Source organism: Phyllosticta capitalensis (assembly GCF_038381095.1).
Source record: "Phyllosticta capitalensis strain CBS 128856 chromosome Unknown BKA78scaffold_7, whole genome shotgun sequence".
Taxonomy (NCBI): Eukaryota; Fungi; Ascomycota; class Dothideomycetes; order Botryosphaeriales; family Phyllostictaceae; genus Phyllosticta; species Phyllosticta capitalensis.
Window position 1 is genome coordinate 1,458,111 of NW_027117445.1, and position 21,905 is coordinate 1,480,015.

At 52.3% G+C, this 21,905-nt stretch overlaps 8 protein-coding genes across 8 annotated transcripts; all 8 read left to right on the forward strand.

Moving 5' to 3' along the window:
* Positions 1-754: 754 nt before the first annotated feature.
* BKA78DRAFT_354430 (uncharacterized protein) lies at positions 755-1,500 on the forward strand (the record flags this gene model as incomplete). The annotated part of the gene is made up of 2 exons (XM_066891731.1): positions 755-829; positions 904-1,500. 2 exons carry the CDS (start codon positions 755-757, stop codon positions 1,498-1,500), a joined length of 672 nt encoding a protein of 223 aa, XP_066742778.1.
* A 786-nt stretch (positions 1,501-2,286) lies between these two features.
* On the forward strand, positions 2,287-3,203 carry BKA78DRAFT_319097 (uncharacterized protein). Its single transcript, XM_066888835.1, has one exon. The coding sequence runs from the start codon at positions 2,300-2,302 to the stop codon at positions 2,831-2,833; it is 534 nt and encodes a 177-aa protein (XP_066742779.1). The 5' UTR covers positions 2,287-2,299; the 3' UTR covers positions 2,834-3,203.
* A 3,563-nt stretch (positions 3,204-6,766) lies between these two features.
* BKA78DRAFT_297253 (uncharacterized protein) lies at positions 6,767-9,285 on the forward strand (the record flags this gene model as incomplete). Its single annotated transcript, XM_066886740.1, has 6 exons — positions 6,767-6,886; positions 6,957-7,507; positions 7,558-7,793; positions 8,091-8,295; positions 8,348-8,615; positions 8,692-9,285. The coding sequence occupies 6 exons, from the start codon at positions 6,767-6,769 to the stop codon at positions 9,283-9,285; spliced, it is 1,974 nt and encodes a 657-aa protein (XP_066742780.1).
* Positions 9,286-12,226: 2,941 nt separating this feature from the next.
* Positions 12,227-12,876, forward strand: BKA78DRAFT_297254 (uncharacterized protein; the record flags this gene model as incomplete). The annotated part of the gene is made up of 2 exons (XM_066886741.1): positions 12,227-12,308; positions 12,365-12,876. 2 exons carry the CDS (start codon positions 12,227-12,229, stop codon positions 12,874-12,876), a joined length of 594 nt encoding a protein of 197 aa, XP_066742781.1.
* A 1,132-nt stretch (positions 12,877-14,008) lies between these two features.
* On the forward strand, positions 14,009-15,265 carry BKA78DRAFT_354436 (uncharacterized protein; the record flags this gene model as incomplete). The annotated part of the gene is made up of 4 exons (XM_066891732.1): positions 14,009-14,027; positions 14,081-14,437; positions 14,500-14,724; positions 14,781-15,265. The coding sequence occupies 4 exons, from the start codon at positions 14,009-14,011 to the stop codon at positions 15,263-15,265; spliced, it is 1,086 nt and encodes a 361-aa protein (XP_066742782.1).
* Positions 15,266-16,451: 1,186 nt separating this feature from the next.
* BKA78DRAFT_297256 (uncharacterized protein) lies at positions 16,452-17,519 on the forward strand (the record flags this gene model as incomplete). The annotated part of the gene is made up of 4 exons (XM_066886742.1): positions 16,452-16,683; positions 16,741-17,094; positions 17,147-17,325; positions 17,385-17,519. The coding sequence occupies 4 exons, from the start codon at positions 16,452-16,454 to the stop codon at positions 17,517-17,519; spliced, it is 900 nt and encodes a 299-aa protein (XP_066742783.1).
* A 1,325-nt stretch (positions 17,520-18,844) lies between these two features.
* On the forward strand, positions 18,845-19,490 carry BKA78DRAFT_345150 (uncharacterized protein; the record flags this gene model as incomplete). Its single annotated transcript, XM_066890479.1, has 1 exon — positions 18,845-19,490. Exon 1 carries the CDS (start codon positions 18,921-18,923, stop codon positions 19,488-19,490), a length of 570 nt encoding a protein of 189 aa, XP_066742784.1. The 5' UTR covers positions 18,845-18,920.
* Positions 19,491-20,929: 1,439 nt separating this feature from the next.
* Positions 20,930-21,604, forward strand: BKA78DRAFT_297258 (uncharacterized protein; the record flags this gene model as incomplete). Its single annotated transcript, XM_066886743.1, has 1 exon — positions 20,930-21,604. The coding sequence occupies one exon, from the start codon at positions 20,930-20,932 to the stop codon at positions 21,602-21,604; it is 675 nt and encodes a 224-aa protein (XP_066742785.1).
* Between the last annotated feature and the right edge of the window lie 301 nt (positions 21,605-21,905).

The window sequence follows — 21,905 nt, forward strand, 5'->3', positions numbered from 1 at the left end:
GCGATGAGATGGGGACGAGGGGTTGCGAGGGGGACGACAGTAATGGCCAGACGTCGACGGGAAAATGGACCGTCCCGGCGTATTCATCAAGCTCCCGGAGGGTTTTCAAGAATACGACGTTGGTGGCACGGAAATGGTCGGAGAGTTGCAAAAAGCGCTTTACCTATGGCCCCAAGCAGGCGCCTCTACTGTGGAACACCGAGTTCACAGAGCACATGAAGTCCATCGGCTACTGTACACCCCACTTGAAGCAGATGCTTGCGTTTTCAAGTAACTCGTCATTTACGCTGACGATCTCCTTTACATTCATGCCAATCGCAAGGGCATTGATGCCATGAAGGCGGACGTCCGCGGCGAAGCGAGGACTTGCAGTTGATTTAGTGTTAATATCTGCTCATGTTGAAAGCACATTTTCGCGTTGCATTCGTTCTGCTGTTGTTTGTTTTGTCTGCCGACCACTCAAAACCTTCCACCTTTTTCATCCGCCTAACACACAACACACAACACCATCAGCGCTCTTGACGCAGAAACTCAAACCCTGCTGCGTTACACCTGAACTGCACATTGGTTTTGTTTCTAATTGCCGTTACCACTGTCTAAGCGCGAACATCCAACCCTAATAACGCTTTCATCGCCCATCCGATTCATCCTCCTTACCCTCCGCTTCCTCTGTCGCTCCGCCACAACTTGGCCAGCTTTCCAACCGGTCGAGCTCAAGCTTTTTGCACGACGCCTTTCTATAACTACCAACAAGATGCCGCGCCTTTCCGTCACAACGACTGCCACCAATGACAAAGACGACAGCGACTTGGGCTTGGTAAACGGCTCTGTGAGTACTTCCACTTCTCGCGCCTTTCCCGCTTAAAAATGAGCTGCACGACTAATCTTTGCTTTCTATGGAAGACCTTCTCTGCTGCCGCTGAGCGCGCCACGCAGAAGCCAGTCCACGGCATTCATAACTGCGAGACCGCCATCATTCTCAACAAGACGGCCAACGACAACAACAACAACAGCAACAAAAACAACAACCACCCCTCCGCCATGCCCGAGAACGAACCCCACACGAACTCTACTAGCTCGACCAAGCGCTTCCATGCTCCTGTCATCTACGAAAAATACACCACCATGAGCCCCCGCGAAAAGAAGTGCTTAGACCGCCGCCTTGCCGTGGACGAGGCCATGCAGGGCCTTGGTCTCGACTTCGACGATGCCGTCACTCTGGTCGCTACATTGGACGAGCAGTTCAAAATGGACCTTACTACTTTCATTGACAATACCCGTAGGGCCAGACTTCGCGACCAGGAGAGGCGCAAGAAGATGGGAGTTGGCAAGGGAATTGGGGGAAAGGAACGAGGACGCCTTGTCGCGATGGGAGTTGTCGATCTCGGAATGGGCTCTGGAGATTTGGGCGAGGATGATCGCAAGAACGACGCGCTTGGCGGACAGGGAGAAGAGCAGGACGGCGTTGACGCGGAGGAGTGGAGGCTGAGCTGTGAGTAGTGGACGAGGGAAGAAGGGGCAATTCCGTCGGCGAGTCGTTGGATAGTTCTTGGACTTTGGATTGCGGTATGGATAATTTGGACCTTTTGGTCTGTAGGTGAGCAGAGGCGCGAATGAGTAAGGCCCCAGGGGACGAGGTGCGCAGTGATGGGTACAAAGGCTCGTCACGACAGACTTGATTGGGCCCACGCATTTGTCGTTGGATAATCTGGGGCCTTTGAGAGGCAAATTTGCATTTTCTTGGTTCATCCTCCAGGTTGTTCTCTCTGCTCTCTGTTTTGTCCACCAACCACTCAGCTGTTCGTCCACGCTTGTCAACCGTCCAAACCCCCAATGATCCCATTTCCCCCCTCTTAGCGCAAGCGTTCAACGGTTACACTATATATCCATCTCGCTTTCGCTTCATCCTCTTTCTATTATCTCCGCTTCCTCTGTCGCCCCGACGCATCTCGCTGCTCGAAATCGCGCGGCCGCTGAAGCCACCGTCAACTTAGCAAGGACAAAAGCAGCCAGACCTCTTTTCTCATTCAACCACCTTCACCCAACCTACGCATTGTAGTCGGCACCACTACCGACTTGGCTGTCTTTCTGCTTCATCAAATCTGCGCCAAGCCACGATGTTTTCCCCCGTGGCTACTAAGACACTGCGCCGATCAGTGGCAACGGACACCACGAGAACCATCGAGAGCAATGACGAAGGTCTGAAAGGCGCCGTAAGTGCTTCCTATTTCAATCCCCCTTTCTCCTCGAAACTGCGCCTCATGACTGACCTTCTTCCCACAGAACAACTCCGCTGGCGATGAAGGCGGCAAGCCGAAGCCCTTCCGCGGCGACCACGACGCATTTGAAGCCAGTGGCACCAAAAAAATCACAATCAACCAAACAAACAACCCCAGCCACGCGCACTTCTCCGTCCCCAGCAACCAAACTTCCCAACTTGACCAAGCGCTTCCCCTCTCCCGTCGTCCATCAGAAGTACATCCCCATGAGCCACCGCGAGAAAAAGTGCCTCGACCGCCGCCTCGCTGTTGATGAGGCTATGCAGGGCCTCGGCCTCAGCTATGAAGATGCGGTCATTCTAGTGGCCAGACTAGACGAAGAGCTCAAGATGGACCTCGCCACGTTCATCGCCAATACACGTGCTGCCAGGCTTCGCGCGAGGTCTGGAAAGGGAAAGGGAACGGGAAAGAAGGGACAGGCGCGCGTGGACGCAACGGGAGGACCTGGCACTCTACGCCTCGAGGATGACGTTCATTTTGAGGAAAAGACAGTTGGTGGGAAGGGAGAAGATGGCGAGGGTGAAGGCGAGTACTGGAGGCTGGCTTGCGAGTAGGGTACGAGGAGAGAGAGGAAGTGGAGTGAGCGAGTCATTGTATGATTCTTGGGTTTCGGACTGCATTTGGATTTTCGGTACCTTGGTTTTCGCTGCTCTTTGCTCTCTGCTCTTTGCCTATGATAAACATAAACCCAATCGCTGACCACTCACGATCACCATTCCCCAGACTGGCGTATATTTCACCTGCTCCTCTATACTCTCCCCTCCAGCTCCTCAGAGTCACCAGGGACCTACGGACACGGAAAAAGACGTCGAACACCGCCTAGCTATCGCTGAAGCCAAAGAGAGCCACGGTCTCTCGTGTGAAAAGCGGTGGTGCTCGTTGCTCAACGCGAAGACATGAAGAGGGGTCTCAACAAGTTTGTGGTCTATACACTCGCCAAGCAGAACGAGAACATGTGGAGGAGTGGAGGATGTTGTGCGATTAGTTGAAGAGGGAAGACAGAAGTACGGAATCCGGAGTGATGGGCAAATAATTGAGGATAGTATAGGGGATGGGGTATAAAAGGAGTATATTTGCCGCTTCCTGATTTTGCATCAGTGCTCCAACGCACAGCAATTTCAGATGGTCGGACAGCCATCAATCCCAGGTGGTCGATTCTATTCCATCTCCACGCCATCCTACCGTCTGCGTCCCAAAACTAGCGGGAGTTCGCGATGAATAACCACACTAACGCGTCAACAAGCCTCACTCCCTTCTTTGTGAGCAAAAGTCACCACCCACGAATGGGTTTCGAATCGCTGAAAAAGGACGTCAAGGCAAGCGACTTCAACCTCCGGGATGCTCAAGATTGCGTCAATCAGATGAAGGAGCTTGAGCAGTTCTGCCGAGAGCAAATCGTCCTCGCGCAACAGGAGCACGCTGATCAGGCGGACTGTCGCCAAAAGCTGCGCTGCGGGCGGAACTTCGATTTGGCTTCCGTTCCTTCTGTTCTGGCCAGAAATCCCACTCTCCTATTCTCCTGTCCTCCCAATTTTCTCTCCTCTGCCCAACCTACAGAGTCCGCCGTCCTTCCACCCCATTGGAAGCGTCTTCTGCTCAGAATCCCCCCCGGTCTACCGCAGGTGACCAAGGTGCTGAACTCCAAGAACATCGAGACTGTACGGGCAACCAAGAGACTTGAAGACACGCGGATTGGCCAATTTCGTGTCGTTAAGATCATCAACCCACAAGCGTACAAGCTGGAGCTTCCACCGACCTTTCGAATCCACCCCGTTTTCAACACGTCGTTGCTTCGCCCCTGTCACTGCCCTTCGAGTGTTGTCCGTCTCATTCCGTCAGACCCGTTCACCCTCTTTGCTCTGCTGCTTGGACTGAGGTATTTACTTCCCTCATGCACCTTCTTGCTCAGAGGACAGGACGAGCTGCTAACGTGCTCCAGACAGGGCGTCCCGTGATCATGACCTGGCGGACGGCGATGCCGCAGTCTCATCAGAGAGGAAAACCTGGGAAGCGGAAGACAAAGACCGGAAACGCAACTTGACGCGGCTGGAAGCCGACATGGATGCTCGGATAGTCGGAAACCCTCGAGGATGACGTACTATATTGAATCGCCATATAAAGCTCGACGCCACGTCGTCAAGAGAGACCTTGGCAAACACTCAGCTCCAGCCCACTGTTCGACCCGTTGGATGATAGCCGACACAAAGAGTGCGGATGCGCGCTCCATCAGAAGGGAATACGGAATTTGGAGTGTCGCGTCCCTTATGGACACCTACTCTGTGGTGGGTACAAAGGAGACTCCCCTCCCTGCGAAGGAAAAGCTGGTGCCTAATGACGGCCACTTTGATCCTGAATGGACTGCTCGTTTTCAGAGCATCATTGGCTCAGTCGGTTACGCAGCCAATCTGAGTCGCCATCTGCAGCTCAGCTCCGTAAGTATCTTCTTGGCCTTAGAGGTGAGGCATGAGCTAACAGTGAGCAGAGCGCGAAGCCGCCGCTCGTACTACTCTTCGTGGTCCGACTCCTCTGCTCGTCTATACCTTGATGCCAAGGAGTATGCGCTCCCCGAGATCACAGGTCGCACTGACATTTGTTGCGGTGTCATTTGGAATTTTCTTGATTCAGTCGGCCAGTCGATTCATCGCCTGCGCGAGCACGCGGTCTGCATTTCAGTTCTGCAGCAAGTCGTCTTCGTGAGGCGTTGCTTGAATAGGGGGTGATCATGCTACGCCGTCAGCTCGCTCTCATTCTCCTCACCACAGAGCCATTCACTCCTAAGCCATCTCGTGGATGAGGCAGCGCGAGCTTCCGATCCTGAAATCCTGAGCGTCTTTGCTTGGTACAAGAGGCCTGTGTCCCCCTTGAACTCAACGATGGTACTTCTCCATTGGCTGGACTCTCTTGCTTTTTGCTAACCTCTGCAGACGTTGTGAAGCAGTATTTAGTCCATGAAGCTGTCTTAGTATACGACGAAAGCGGCCATACGCGCACGACGTACACCTTCAAGACGTACAGGCTTGCCTAGTAGCACGTATTCAATACTATCCGCGGACAGCTCCATATGCCGATTTTCCAGTACTATAGTTATGCTGAGGCGCTCGGTGTATTGTACGAAGAGGTCATGAAGGACCTCGTGATGAAAGGATTTGCCAACCATGCGGAGCCAACACCCCAGGAGCAAGATCCTCGGCCATCTGTACGAAGAAGCTGTGAAGTCTGAGTTTATCAAGGATCTAACTCAATACTGGACGACGGACTGTACTGCTTGGCCTCCATCGGCACGTCAAGGTCATAGCACAGCTTTCGAGTTCAGCGTTGATATGTTGGGCTGCCTAGCTCTACTCGCTCAGATGGGCTCTTTGGGCTGAGTCAACCGTCTGTCTGAGATGACGATTCTGATGGAAAAGGAAGTCCAACGGTGGTGGGAAAACGAAGCTGCTGTCAAGGAGGCCGACTTTCTCGGCACGATCCAAGCTTGTTGCCAGGCTGGAGGAGTTAAATATGAAATTAGAAAATTTCATCAAGTACACTTGCAGCGCTAAGGAGCGTGGCAATCGTCCCAATAGACAGACATCACCAAGGGAAGACCGTGGCTGGGCCTCAATCAACAAGACGTCAGATATAATCGCAAAGCCCCGCCTTTCCTCCAATGCCCCTTCCACCGCCGGCCTTAAGCTGGGATAACCCGAGCCCGCTGGCGTAGTTGGAAGGGGCCGGTCGCAGATAACTGGGTAAAGGTAAAGCACGCGAGTTCGATCCCAGCCTGCACCACTGACGTAGTTGTAATTATACTGTACTCTATAAATCCTTCGGGATTTTGATATATCCTGCGGTCTACGAGCCGCGGGTGAAGTTTTGCTCTTTTGCTCTTTCGCTCTTTCGGTCTCCCTCCTTCTTCTGCTCCTCCTCTCTCTGATGAGAAGCGTTTGCGCTCCTCCTTCGGCTGCAGACATGGAGGTCACAGTTCGGTTGTTAGACTTGGCTCTTGCGACAGGAAGAACAGCCATGAGACCAAGCGCGATGTGGAATTTTGACTTCTTTTCAACATTGGTAGCAGGCAGGGCGGCGAGCGCAAGGAAAAATGGCTGCTGAAAGAGAGGACAAGAAGGAGGGCGGTGATGGTAGGAATCAGGAGTGAAGACTTTGGTGTGAGCAGGGGGAGGAGCGGTGGTGGAACCATGCTGGCTGTGTTCGACTTGTGTCATTCAAATATCAGCATCTCAGAGTGCAGGTGTTAATTGCGAATCAATCCGAAGTTTTTTTTTTTTGTTCAGTCGACCAGTCGAATCCTCGCCGCTCGCAGAGGCGTCTGACCTACTCAACACCACCATCACCTCGAGTGCCCTTTTCAAAATTCCAACGCACCGTGGCTCTCTTCATCATTCTCTTATCCTTTCCTACCTCATCACAAAGCTCAAAGCAGCTAGCTCTCCAGCCAAACATCCCTCATTCTCACGAAGTTCAATCTCATCGCACCTCCTCTCAACATGGCGCCAAACAACACTCCAGATGGCAGGAATTCAGCTACGGGTGCTCACGGTGATCACCGCCACGGAGAACACCTCGCTGGTCGCGGCCTTTCCGGACCCATGGGCAAGGAGTTCCCGGTGAGTACTTCTGAATTCCGTGGAACTTTTCTCAAATTCACTTTGTATCTAACTTGACCTCTTCTGCTAGACCGACCTCTCTGATACCTCTTCCTCCACGCTGAAGCCAACCCTCTACCACAGCTCCACCAATGCAGTGCCGGCGAGCGTCGAGACCAATCCCATCATGACCCCGATGACCATCCGCGAGAAAGGCAACAACCCCAATGTTCCCACGCACTACACAGATCTCAGCAAGGCCTCTCCCGGCGGCAGCGACGACGAGACTCGCATCAAGAGGGACATCAGGGCCAACAATGACCTTAGGCGCCGTCTTGCCGTTGGAGAACTGCAGCGCCGCATCGCGATCGAAGCGGCCGTTGAGAACCTTGACCATTCCCACGCGGAAGCAGTGGAGCTTATCGATCGCCTCAAGGAGCTCAAGATGGACTTGAGTGCTTTTGTTCGCACCACTAGCGACGCCAAAGAGCGTGCGCAGAAGAAGCACGCGTCGGGAAACAGCACGTTTGGATGCGATCAACTAGAGAAATCTCTTTGGTTCAAGCAAAGACCGATGACTGCAAGTCTTGCCTGGCTGCCGCGAACGAAGCCCTGCACCGCCGCATTACCATCGAAGCAACGGTTCAGAGCCTCATGGAAACCTACGAAGGGCCCGGATAGCTTTTAGCCAGACTAGAAGAGCTTCATACAACCCTCGGAAAATCCAAGAACACACACGACGCTAAAGTGTTTTCACAGCCAAGTGATATTCCTCATGGCCGAGCCGAAGACAAGAAGGCTCGCATCGACGAGGCAGATACTCTCAGATTGGGCTTCATCGAATGGCCGAAGGATGTGATCAGGCTCGTGAGCAAACTTATCAAGGCCTATTCAAGTCCAGAAGAAGTAAAGCACATCGCTAAAACGCGTGCGCTCAGCCTGCGGAGGGAGAGATGGACGACGAGAGAGACGCACCAATTTGGCTGTTGACTCTTTGGGCAGGCAATGGCGGTAGCAAGTAAAGCCTTAGGCTAATCATAACACCCTGAGCGACTAGGACAAGACGCACGAGCAGGGCACTGAAGTTGAGGAAGCGGGGTGGAGGCTTTGGCTCGAGTAGGGGGAGGACAAAGAAATGGGAGAAAGAGGCATAACGTTCGACATTGTATTCGGGTACTAGGCAAAAATGTTCGAGTGTTAATTTGAAACCTTTGATAGCTAGTAGGCGCGCCGACTCTTCGCTTGCGTTGCCCATCGCTTGATGTTCATCCCGTCTGCGTCGCTCAAGCTCTTCGTCCCTCCAAAACACCACAACACGATCCTACGGGTACCGAGCCTGAACCACAAACGTCATCACAAAGCGTCTGTTCTCCACGATCATTGATTTTGCATCCCTTGCCACTCTTCTCTCTGCAGTCTCTCGGCTCAAAGTGTGTCGCGGCCAGCTGTCCTGTCAATCCTCCTTTCCTTCCCCCGATACAGTTCCATCTCGACTGATCGTGGCTCTCATTGCCTCGTGTACCTCGCATTTCTGCCGAAGTCTCTCGAGCCGAGGCGCGACACACAGCTAGGGACTCTGTCTAGCCCGGCCGCGCTTTCGCCCGATCAAATTTCAACGATTCATTCCACGCGCAAAATGTCCCACAACAAAGCGCGCGACGGCAACCCTGCCGCCACCTCCACTCATGAGAACCACGGCAATGAAGACCTCGTTAATCGCCGCGGCTTTTACGCAGGCAAACAGTACCAGGTCCGTGGTTTTTCTTTTCTCCACACCTTTGCTCTTGAAAAGTCCAGTTCGTGGCTGAATTTTCCCCCTCTACTAGCTCGATGTCCCCGAAAGCCAGCAGCAGTCTATGCCTGAGCCCACCCTCAGCCGCTCTATCTACGGAGAGCGCGCGACCACGAGCAGCAATCTTCCCATGAAGTCCAACAACCACTGCAAGCCGAACGGCATCAACAGCCCTCACAAGCAGCCGAAGACGTACGTCCAACTTCATCCTGAGTTCGCCTCCAAGCCGACCATCTACATCCCCGACCCCGACACCAAGCGTCGTATGGCCGCTGCGGACAAAGACCTCAAGCGCCGCCTTGCTATCGAAGCGGCAATGGTCAATCTCGGCCATTCGTACAACGAAGCTACCATTCTCGTCGCCAGGCTCCAGGAGCTTGAGATGGATCTGGCCGCTTTCATTGAGAACACGGGACAAGCCAAGGAGCGCTCATCTGCTGGAGGTGGGCCGCGCCGGCGGGAGCGAGGTATGATCGGACGACAAAGCATGTTGGATGTGGGACTCGGAGCTCTGAGCATCAACCGTGGCAAGGATGGCGTTGAGGTCAAGGGTGACACTGTGGATGGACAGGAAAACGAGGAGCAGGGTGATGCTGAGCGCGAGGAGTGGCGCTTTTGGTGTGAGTAGCGGGAGGAACACCGAGGTGGTAGGACAGGGGACGAGAGGTATCGTGGTCCAGCCATGATGAACACACACAGTGGTGGACTCCACTTGTACTTTATACTCCCTTGTATACTGAGATCGGGTTGCTTTTGGTTTAGGTTTAATTTGAGATTTTCTTGGTTCAGTCGGTTTCCGAGTTCGTCGCTCTGCAGACCCCATCGCTCTTTCCGCCTGTTCTACTTCGCGGAAGCAATGCTCCAGCCATACAAAAGCCAAAGCCACCGCTCTCAGCACAGGTGATGAGAGAACCAAATAGAGGCCTTGAATGGCGGCGTCTCATATTTGGCTTTGCTCCAAGTCTTCCGCTGCTCTGACTTGACAGTCTTTTCGGTATCCCCTCCAGCTCAACCTCATTCCACTGGGATGAGACACCGAAAAGTGAAACGGCACGGGCCAAACTTTGCAGGAATAGGTAAGAGCGACGTTGAAAGTGACATCAACAGACACGCCTGAAATTTCCTTGTCGCCGAAGCAAAGTGTTTGGTGAACACTTCCAGCTTGCAACTACTTGGATTTATTTTTGGAGGCATAGATTCAAATCTGATGGCTCTTTGAATAGCAAAAGATTATTAAGAATCAGTGATTTGCATCAACGCTCTGCTCTGCCCGAATAGCAAGAGCCCCGACCATAGGGAGCATTACGGAGTGTAGTTGAAAGCGATTGGCGGGACACGGTGAGTGGGCGATGGGCGACAGGGGACCGGCAGTGAGCAACAGCAATAAAAAAGGATTTGCGAAGGACTGGTGGGGCGGCAAGCAAAAGAGGAGGGGAGAAAAGAAGGACAAAAGGCAAAACAGTTCGGGGGAGGGGGCGCAAGCCCCCTCCCCGTACATCTGCCCCCCCTCCCTTGGGGGGAATCGAACACGCAACCCCCGGGAGCCGGGCTTCAGGCTTATACACAACACTCTTTTAACAACTAGGCCATACAGCCCGGTCCCGGGGGTTCGTGTAAGGAAGGCTGAAGTTTCAAAATATAAAGCGGTAATTTGGCCGGGTGGCAGGTTGGCTGGCGGGTTGCTGCTGATTCTACTGCTACTTCTAGCTATTGCGTTGTTTTCATCAATCAATCACCGTCGTCTTTTTGGTAGTATTGATGCCGTCCATATCGGTTATAACTCCAGACCAGACACTGGGACACTGACATCAACTTCATGCGCAGGAATTCGATGGCAGCGGACAGAAACTTGGCCCTTGGGTCAGAGGTCGTTTGAATTTTAAACCTCACTATCGGGCAGATTTCATGCTTCGAGGTTTTTTTCAGTCTGACTTTTGTTCCTGTCTGCAAATTCAGGGGTTCCAGCTACTCGCTGCAGAACCAAGTAGATCTTCGCCAACAACAACATCATCATTCGCTTTGATTTACCTCAGTATATCTGCAATCGGCACGATCGCAAGGCCCCGCTACTAGGAGTATATATTATGCCGTATAAACCGCCACGCAACGTCAGACCGCCACCGAAGCACACACCAGTCTTCGCAGCGACCTGACTGCACAATTTCAGCGTGTTCTGGCCAAGTATAAGGAAGAGCCCTACACCGAGACAGTGGCCCTCGGAAAAAAAAAAAAAGGTGAGTCTGCACATGCGCTCCAACAACGACCTTCGAATCAGTCTTGACAAAGTCCACGTAAGAACCTCTGACAACAAGTACGAAAGCAGCCAGACCTCTGCATTCTGTTCCCTCTCCATCCACACCGTTTTTGTACCATATTACGCACTTGATCAACTACGCCAACCACTTCTCGCTCACTCGATCCTTCCCACCCTCCATCAGCACCCGTCCAATCCTCACTCCAATTGTCGGTTCTCGTCCTGGAGGCTCTACTCCTGGCGGCTCCGTCCTCCACGACGTTTGGAGTGCCTGTCACAAGACAGCCGCGACCTGCCTTCTTCTTCGACGACATTGGCAAAGACCTCCTGACAAGACACGCATTCGAAGCGGTCGACGAACGCGAGCTTGCGGATTACTTTCCTGTGTCGCAAATGCCAACGAATGACCCATACGTGGCATTAGTGGCTCTTTTCATCGAGAAGACTACCAATTGACACCTGAAATTGTCTCTACGATGGCCGGGTGTTGCGATTTAAAGTCGTGGGTCACAGCGCGAAAGCCCCTGTTTTTTGGAGCCTCTCACAAGAGTATTAGAATATGCTCAAATTAGACGACTTTGAGGTAGTCAAACATCCAGCCACATAACTTGAGCCCATTTCGTACCTTCTGACGGGTTTTGGAGCATCTTCAAAATTTTCAGGGGTAAGCTGCCACAGGGGGTGGGTCTTTTCGAAGCGAGATTTTGTGGGAGATACAGGACACTGGAAACGAGAGAGACACACGAAACTCTTCCAGCGGCCTTTTGAATCAATATGTAGACGATAATGTTGTGTTGCGGGACTGATAGACGGCCTAGAGAGCGTTCAGGGGTTGCGCAGTCTTCAGGTGCGACGTGCGAAGAGCGCAAATGGAACATCCATAGGTACGGGCATCTATTTTGGTATAGGTTAAGTGACAGACGAGATAGCGCTGTGTACGCAAGAGAGTGGACGTGGTGGTGACGGAATTGCGCGCTCCGAACGGCGCTAGCAGGAAGGCGCGCCTGCCCAGAACAACCACTTTCGATATATGCTGCCAAGACTTGCGACAAAGTCGAACCAGAGTGCTAAAATCGGATTTCACTGCTGCCATTCACTTCAGTGGGTTACTGTACGGACTGTCCTGCCCAAAACAAACAGAAGCAGCTCAGCTTTGCAACACCTACCACCAACGTTGACGGCCAACCGCGACACACAATCCTCAATTTCAACCGCTGAACACCCCAAGTTTCAAGTCTATCATCTCCATCAATCCCATTCTTGAAACTTTTGTTACTACTGGCTGCCCGAGGAAGAAACCTGAGTCTCCCTCAACATGAACGAATTCTCTCCCTCCACTACTGGCGAGCGCTCTACCCACAACCATGGAAACCTCTCAGAGTCGTCGACGCATACCGGTAAGTAAAAGGAGATATTAGACTGGTTGGCAAATCACGAGACTGAAAAGATACAGAAGTGAACGATCGCTCATTCCGCGTTGCGGGTACCTATACCACCATCAACACCTCGACTGTGTACCACGAAGGCGATATCGATGAATTCGACCTTGAGCAGCTGGACCTTGAAGATGACGAGGATCTGGAAGACCTTGACTCCGAAGACGATTGCAAATTCTACCTTGACCTCGAGCTTTTCCATTTGAACGAGCTCAATCTCGATGACATCAACCTCGACGGACTTGATGAGGATGACAAGCGCACTTTGACGCAGTGGCTGAAGCGTCGTTCTGATGTCCGGATCCTCCATCAGGGTCGTCAAGTCTCTCAGCAACAAGCTCTTCAGCTCGTCACTGGCAACGACACTGCCAGAATCCTTGGTCTTGGCTTGCAGGCTGACGACAAATGCGCCATGACCAACGACGGAGACAGCGAAGCTGCGGAGAGCAGCGTGGGAGATCCAGCTACGGAAAGCGTCAAGGAACTGCCTGTAATCGACGGGGATGATTGGATGCAATGGTGCGAGTAGACAGAATCGGCGCGGAAAAGCAGGAAGCTGGATTTTCTGAATACCGGGGACAGAACTTCGCTCGGGAATGGCTACCTTGAATGGAGGAGGAGGCTGATGCGTCGCGCATTCGTCTTGCGGGCCTAGAGGAACAAGTTACAAGGGCCTTCTTGCTGCCATGTCGAGGGTCTGCAAGAAGTAGAGATGCAACATAAGGTGCTTGAAGAGACTGTGCTGGGAATATTGTCGTGTCCTGTTTTGTGGTGGCCTACTTGATGCTATTTCAGGATTTGAAAAGGCAGAATTGGGCAGGGCTTCGTAACAGATTGCTCTGGGGATTACAGATTGATCCAGGTGGTGGTATTGGGTACAGGTGTGAGTTTCGGAGGTCTTTTGGAGCGAATATCGCGATCCGATCTCTTGCTTTGCTTTTCCCTTCTGTACTGCAACTCTCAAGGCATGCCATTATGCTTGAAAGTCGCATTCCAAAGCTACCGCGGCTTGCGTCGAGAAGCAGATACAATGCAAATGATGTACAGACATGATTTCTTGTTTCCACAGTCGCATACTCGCATTTCATTAATCGGATGAGCAGCCTGGACATGAAAGCAGACATTGAACGGTGGGAAAGATAGGTGCTTTTGAGAAAATTTGATTGTGTGTCTTGTCAAAATGGTTCTGGGAAAGCCATTAGTCTGCCGGCCGCAGCCTCTGTTCCGATTTACCTGGGCATTTTTTTGCGTCTGCGAGAAATAACACCAACGGCAGAGAACTTCATTCAGACCAACGGGGCCCTGATTTGGTCCTTCATTTCAGTACATTGTTGCACGGACCTTGGCCCGAACAGGCACCTGAGAGGTAACTATTCTGCCAACACGCAATCTTCTCTTCAACACCTACCACCAACATTGACGGTCGGTCACCCTCGACGTTCGAACTTTAACCTCCAGTTTTGGTCCCTTCATGCTTCAAAACCGTCGCCTTCATCCATTGTCTTGAGACTTCCGTTCACGTTGGGATTCGACACCGGTTCCTCTGGCGTTTCCGACATGCCGTCGAGCTCGAGAGAAGACCCTCCCTCTCATTCAACATGGTTGAACTCTCATCCTCCACAACTGACAAGGGCTGAATCACCGATCCTGAAGATACGTCCATGTCATCAATGCACAGCAGTAAGCATAGGATTTTTCGACCGTTTGCCCAAACAGCAGGCTGACAAGGGCAGACACGAACCCACGCTCGTTTCGCTGTCCTCCAGAATCAATAATTCCAGCGCACATCCAGCTCGACGTGCGCTTTCGCCACTGTCGCGCAATCGAGATCTGCAACTACACCGTCTGCATGGCACACGGTCGGGTCTTCAACAACATCAAGCATGCCCGTGCTTTCCTGGAGGAGCTCACGTCGCCTTTTAAGAACACGCACACATCCCGCAGGCGACACATCACAAAGCAGCCTCTTCTTAGCAACACAAGCAGTGCGACCGACAGCCTGACGCGCGGAGTCTGGGATGCGGCCATCATCAACGACATGACCCCTGGAGGACTCGACGGTGTCGAGCTCCCTGACATCACCGTCAATAGTGCTGATCAAGGATACTGGGTCCTCGCACAATCACTTTTTCAACATTGAACACTGTCTTAGAGTATCTGTTCTCGTTGAGCCTCAACATCGATTCCTCCGGCATCCCCAACATCGCTCGCCTTATAGTCTTCGACGTCACCGAACGCCTGTCTACTACCATTCAGCTTGAGGACAGACGCTCGTTCTCATCTACCATGGCCGACACCCCGTTTATCTCCCTTGGCGACATTGGCGAACGCCGCATTGCCAACCTTCACAATATCCCCGATCCATCGATGCACCCCGGTAAGTAGGATGGAATACTTCTCCGGGTTGCCAAACAACAAGGCTGACAATTGCAGATTTTAACAATCGTCCACTTCGTGTTGACACCTACACCGTCGCCAATGCCTCAACCTTGCAGCGCCTTGAGGAGCTCGAAGAAGTCGATTTCGAGCAGCTGGATCTTGAGGATCTTGAGGACTTCGACTCTGACGATCTCGAATCCGTCGAAGAATTTGAACTTGACGATACCGAACTTGGCGCACTTGACGAGGAGGAACGTCGTACTCTGAAGCAATACCTGGACTTTCGTTATGATGTTCGAATTCTTTACCGGGGCCATGAGATTTCCAGACAGCATGCTTTCCAGATCATCACGCCCAACGACGCTGCCCTCAACGCCGATGAGAATCTACAGAGTGACGACGAGACCATCAGCACCACCACCACCGAGAGCGGAGAAACCGAACTAGGGGAGACCAGCAAGGAAGAAGACGGTACGGCGAAAAAAGTCAAGGAACCGCCAGCCATCCAAGGAGATGACTGGATGTTGTGGTGCGAGTAGACGGGGATTGTTTCAAGCAGGCGATAGGGCTCAGGGAATTTTTGGTCAACTATAGTTGCGTACTGGCAATTGATGAAGGCGATATTGGAAACAGCCATTTCTGGGGTCCGGAGATCAGAGATTTGTTACCGCTTTCTTTCAGTCTTTTTAGGCAGCTGCTGTTAGCTTGTGAAGTCTTTGAGACCGAATTCAACGATACGCAGTTCGAATTTCTCCCCTTCTTCAGTCTCACTATCAAGATATACCTTTGCATTGAAAAGCGGTGTTCAGAACAGAAGCATGGACTAGGAAAAGGATAAAATACCTCGTATAAATCAAGTGGTAGAGGTACAATAAAAAAGAGCAATGTGACGGGGCTCCTTTTTGCCTACCGTGTAGTCGCTGGCACTGAAAGCTTGGGACGCGGCCAGAAGGATTAGATACGGGTCTTGCAATATCTCAACGATGACCAGCGCCCGTTCGTGGTCCGTTGAATTGAGCTGCAGTACAGAATATCTCTTGTCCGCTGCAACCTCTCCCTCATCAACCTGCGTTCCAAGACCAACCTTGCAAACATGATGACAGCTTTCAACAACGAGTCAACCATCCAGGAGACGCAGACCAATAGCGGAAACGAGACGGCAGACAGTGTGAGAGCCTCCAACTTGTAGAAGACGTCGAAAGATCAAGTCGGCAATGGAGAGAATTTGCGTCTTTGTTCGGAGTAGCCGGGCTAGGAGGGGGAGAATGTTGAGCAGGACCATGAAAGATGCCGCCTCCACTACCACTGGAGTAAGCTAGCATGTCGACGGCTCAAACTGCTGCGGATGGTCGTAATAATGGCAAGGGGATATATAGATCAACGCAAGGTGAAAGATGGGGACCTTCCAAGAAGTGACTACGTCGCCTGGACAATGAGGTAGCAATCATTGGGTATGCAAAAGTTAACACCAACGGCGAATGTTACCACTTCGAAGTCGGCAGGGCATTGATTTGGTCCTTCAGTTCAGTAGGTTATTGCGCGGACCTTGACCCGAACAGGTAGCCGAGGGGTATTTATTCTGCCAAAACGCCATCCACGACAAACACCTTGCAACCTCATCACCGCCACTGGTACTAGCTACCTGACAATCATCTGCATCTGGCCGATCTCTCAATTTTGTTCAGCTTGTTCTTCACTGCAAAATTGCTACTTTCTCTGTCCAATATGCCTCCTCTCTCTGGTCCCCCGGTCGACAAGGGTCCGAGCAAGCTCCAGCACGGTGACAGCATGGCAACCAACAATGCCTGCGATGGCTTGACTGAGAACATGCCGAGCGACAACATGGACGAGCTTATCGAAATTTCTCCCATCCACACCAGTGAGCGCAAGCTCAGCTACCCAGTCCTTCTTAATGAGGAAGAGCTCGAAATCATGGATTCGTTCCTCGCAAACGCCGGTGGGTTGCAATCGTAGCAAACCTTTCATGGTCTCCAGAGCACTAACAATTCTCAAGCTCTTGAAGTTGGTCCCACTCGCAAGGGCAAGACCTCTGTCTCCTCGAACCTCCACAGGGCCGCCGTCCCTAAACCTGAGCAGCTCGGTCCCCAGGAGATCGTTGAGGAAGGAGACGACGCTGATTTCGACGAACATGACCGCTGGGTCGAGGCCGAGCTAAAAAAGCTCCACGACAATGCCGTTTCCCTCCAGGGCCGTCTCAGAGTCCTCAAGATGAACCACAAGAACGACATGATCCGCTCTGGCATTGACCTGGGACACTGGAAGCTGCAGGAGGAAGACGAAGTCGCTGAACCTGCCATTGGGACCAAGGAAGACGCCAAGATGGCCAGCTGCACCTTCTACAAGGACGGTAAGTCCACCAATCTCTTATGACTTTTAACGTGCTAATGCTGGAACTCAAGCTTTCCACTCTTTCCGCGTTCACAGCAATCAGACCTCTACCCTCATCGATACCATGCCCACCAACAGCATCAATGCTACCGACCTAGATACCCAGGACCTTGACGTAGAAGATTTGGACCTTGAGGGCCTCGACGATGAAGAGGCCGAAGAAGTAATTGACCGCCATCTGGAAGGAAAGGTGCGCCTTCTCCAGGCCAAGTTGGCAGCACTTGCTTCTGGCTTCACTGCTCTTCGCAGCCAGGACAACTAGCTTGGACCAATCGCCTACCTAACGAGGATGCCGCTATGTCTGACGACCAAAGCAGTCTTGTTGCCGTGAAGAGGAAGACTGCTTTGGAATGGGGAGAGAATGTGGTACGGACGGGCGGTTGATGAAGCAGGAGGTTGGAAAGAAAAGGCTTTTTTGTGAGCATTGTATTCCGGTACAGCTCTTCTGATTCAGCCTGAGACAGCGGTCTGACGGTCAATTAATCTGGGTGTTTTCAAATGGTATCTTGGGCCTTCCTTGCTCTCTTATCCTCTTGCTTGTACCTTTGTGAAATGACTCCGAACATCCCTCGGAGGACCTGGATGACAACCAAGTGAAGGAGATTTCAGCCTCCACCTCAACGCCAAGTTGCGCCGCATCCAGGCCAAGCTGGTCGCGCTTCCTCTCGACGTCAGGTGTTGCAAGGAACGTGTCCACCACTACAACACGCGTTTCGCACACTTTGGCACCGCAAAGTCTACCATGAACCAATCGACCAGTCAACAAGCCGCTTTGCCCGCCATCAAGATCAATTGAGGGACCCTAAATCGTCGAAAAGGAGAAAGGCCATGTTGTGAAGGGAGTCGAGTCAGGACGTGGGTCGATCGAGGAGCTTGTGAAGGGCAAAGGGGCAAGCAGTTGAAGACCTTCTCATGTTGGCGCTGATCTGGAATTGTTTGAGACAGGAACGAGAGCTGGGTAGTGGGGGTTTTGATCGATTGGCACCTCGGGGTCTTGGTTCGCCCCTTTGTCTGCAGTTCTGTAAAGTGAATCTCGGCCTCAAGATATGTTACCACTTCACCAACAGAGTCACCCAAATATTATGCTATTGCTCCGATCCCATCCCTAGTGCTTCGCCCGTGTAAGATTGAGGATTAGCAAAAGGGGACCTGGTGAGCTTCCGAGGGGCTCGAATAGCACAGTAATCAGCTTGTTATTTTGGTGAGCCTATGCTCTCTTCGAACTGTGGCAGTGATATTTGGACGTCGTGCGCTTTGTGATGTGCAGCCCACCTCATTTTCTGAATGTTTTTGCTTCTTATTCAGTGTGCGTAAGCCCTTTATCAAGCAACTCAATAACTGGCCGAGCATCTCTGGGAACACGAGTCTCGTAATGGTGCGCAGCATGAAGTCTCCTCATGATCCTGAGGCCTCATTTGCGTCAGATTTTGAATGCGTTTGTTTGCAAAAGAAAGCTGGGAGCAACCCTATCGTCAACGGGGACGATTTGAAACAGACTTTTTCAAAGAGTCTGGACAGTGGGAATCAGATGAAGAATGGGCCGGCGTGAGATCTCGCAACTGCAGAAGCACACAATGGTTCTTGATGGAAGGGTCCAGATCATAACTGACTTCTGTGCGTCGGAGTTCAGAGCGCTGACCACAACACCAAAGTGACAACGACGACGTCGAACGAAGGCCGCGCGGTCTTTGTATAGGCCAAAATATTTTGTCTCTCCATTTTTTTCATTCCTTGCCACCTTTTTCTTTGTCTCTCATTCGTCAAGCGCTTCTGGATGCCACCACTATGAGCGACCCGATTCCCAACATCACGGTCTACAAGGACGAAAAGATGCCAATGGCGCATCCCAAGCCGGTTGGATACACCAACACCGCCCAGATCCGCCGGATTTGCCGTTACGTCTACGGTGATGACCTCAGCACAGAAGATCCACGCCCTGAGCCAGAGCGGCCAGAAGTAGCCTGGGGCTACTTGTCTCGTGATTACCAGGCCAGTCTTGTCGCTCAGCAGGAGGGTGCCTATATGCGTGAGGACTCGGGCGTCGCCGGCTTCAAGGTCAGCGCTCGCCCGCCTCAGAATGCGTACAACTCGGGCACGTATGGCATGAACGGAACCTTACAGGCTCAATACGGTCAGCAGCAGCACCCCCAGCAGCAGCACCACCAGCTGCAGCACCACCAGAGCCAGCAGTACCAGCCGTACCGGCACCCAGGATACACGCAAGCAGCAGACTCGCCTGAGCTTGCCATGCCATCCACGGCATACTCCCGGATGAAGAGAAGTTGGCAGAGCATCACCGGAATCGGCACACATACCCAAGACAAGAAAGTCAAGGATGAGTCGTGGTACTGCTAGTATGGCTCTGTAGTAAGTTGGCAAGGCTTCTCAAGCCTTTGAATTTCCGTCTTCAAACCGTTGACTCGTAGGTAGGTGCACTACTCAGCTCGAGTATCTGGCAACTTCGCCGTCGTCTGCGCCCAACGGTTGATTTCTGTCGCGTGTTTGCGCGGCTTCTGTGAGTTTGGATGGTCCTGAAAGCACAAGGTCTTTTGCTGACTGGTTGGAAAGACTACGTGCTTCGCCCGAGTTCGGGTACCCTCTTCGTTTGAGCTTCGTCTTGCACCTTTTTTGCGCCACTCCGGGATATCGATGCAGGCTGTGGTCCGCGTCCATAGCTTGGCGACCATGAGACCACGGTACTCGTCTAGAAAGATCACGGCGTTTGCGCCTTCCGCCCCGCAAAGTCGACCGTTCTCTTTCGCGCTCGCGTTGGCCTTTTCCAACTCTTCGCATAGTCATTTGAACAACAGGATACCTGCACGGGTGGGGAGTAGGGCGGCTAGCGTGCCATACGACAGTGGAAGGGTCGTTTGTTCTACATGCACGTCGTTGCTTTCGAAGACAGCTTCCTCGAATAATACCGCTGTTTTGGTCAATCTGGTCCCTTATGCTGTGGCTCGCCTTGATTGAGTCTGTACTTACACTTGCCTTATCACGCGCTATATGCTCCTTATCCAACCATTGTTCCCTAGGGACACTCTCCTTCCCTTTCGTCAATGTGGCATCTGCAGCAGTGACGCCTGTAATCGGATCATGGGCTAGCAGCATGACAGCTGTATCACGCTGCCAAAGTCCCTAAAAGGTAACATTTGCAAGTAGCCTTTCGTGTAGTCAAGGATGCTGAAGCTCCGAAATGATGCCCGCAGCATCACGCCGACCGAGCCTCGACAATCTGTTTCCAAAAATGGCAATGGATGGCGGCAAATTGTCTTCATCTCTGGTGTCTTTGAAAAGACTATCCTCATTGCCCAGACTTCACGCGTCGGTCCGCAAAAGAGTGAAGACATAGGTCGGTACATCTTCAGCCAAGATAGAGCTGGGGAGCGCGGAGGGCGGCAATGATGTGGCGGATCGAATTGCTTCACTCCATCTTTCAACGAAGAGCTGGTCCTCATTCGAAATGCGAGATATAAGTTGGCTTGTTGGGTTAGCTTTCCCATGGTGAAAAGGTGGCAAGTCGTAGTAATTTGAAGATTTCGGTTTGGCCTGGTCCGACGAAGAGGACTCTTTGAATGCGCAGCACCACCCTGCAACTCTGGTACCCCCAACATTGCGAAAGTTAGCGCGACTTACACTTCCCATAAGTACCTTTGCTTCTGTCCGCAAGATGGAGTACACTTGCCAAAAGCTGTCGACCTCGAATTCTTCAGTCTCCTCTCTCTTGAGCTTTTTCCGAACTTCTTTCTCGAATCAACTGTGCCACAGAGACATCCTCATAACATACCAGAGCAAAAATGGACCCGATGAATACTGCACATAGCGCAAGGCCTGTTCCTCAATCTCAGCAGACCGATCTGCCAAACAATATTGGCACGCAGGCCGATCCTCCTCGCCAGGTCGCCGGCAGCGATCTTCAGGCAACCTGTTTACTCGCTTTGGAAGAAAACCCCTGGGCGACTTCCGAACTCCAAGCCGTGCCGATGGAGAGATCCTATGCAAATCACCCGGGTATTCCTCGAGCCCGCCAAACTCCAGGAGCAGAAAGAAGGGACGCGGGGATGCAGCAAATGGAAAACGGTGTGAGACATCGGCGACAGCGAGAGCAGCAGCAGCGGCAGGCGCAGCAAGCATGTCTCGGGGGGACCTCCGAACTCCACGCGGTGCCAATGGAGAGATCGTACGCACGCCATCCGGAAATTCCTCCAGTCCGCCAAACTCCAGGAGCGGAATGGCAACCGCGCCGGCCTCTTCCCGAGAACTGGGCCCATCTCGAGGACTGGATCAAGCAACAGCGCCCCGCGTTTCAGGGGGTACTCGATCTCTGTTTGACCATTGAGGAGAAGGACAAGATTGATATCTCGAAGATCATAAATTACGAGGAACCAGAGAATGAGATGGAAAGCCAGGGGCAAGAGCCGTCGGATGCCGATGCTCTGGACAGCTCGATGGGACGTATGAGCCTGGTCTAAGATTGATGGAGCTAATCAATCGGCTCAAGAAGCTCCGCAAAGACGGCGCTCGGAGAAAACTGAATACTTCGAGGCAGATTGAAAAGATTGAAGCTGCTCAAGCCAAGAAGGTGTGGTCCAGGGGAACATGCAGCGGCATTATGACTGCAACTGTCCAGTGTTTGCGGTGCGGAGGGAAGCTTGACATGCAAGAGATTTACTGCTACGATCGGTCGACATGGAACACGATTGGGAGTCTGTTTCTTCCCAAGCAGATGCGGCACAACATCGAAGGCTGCCAAACCGCAAGCAAGCAGCATTT

Coding starts and splice junctions, on each gene's coding strand:
- BKA78DRAFT_319097 (XM_066888835.1), top strand. CDS start 2,300: ATGAAGGCGGCAAGCCGAAGCCCTTCCGCGGCGACCACGACGCATTTG.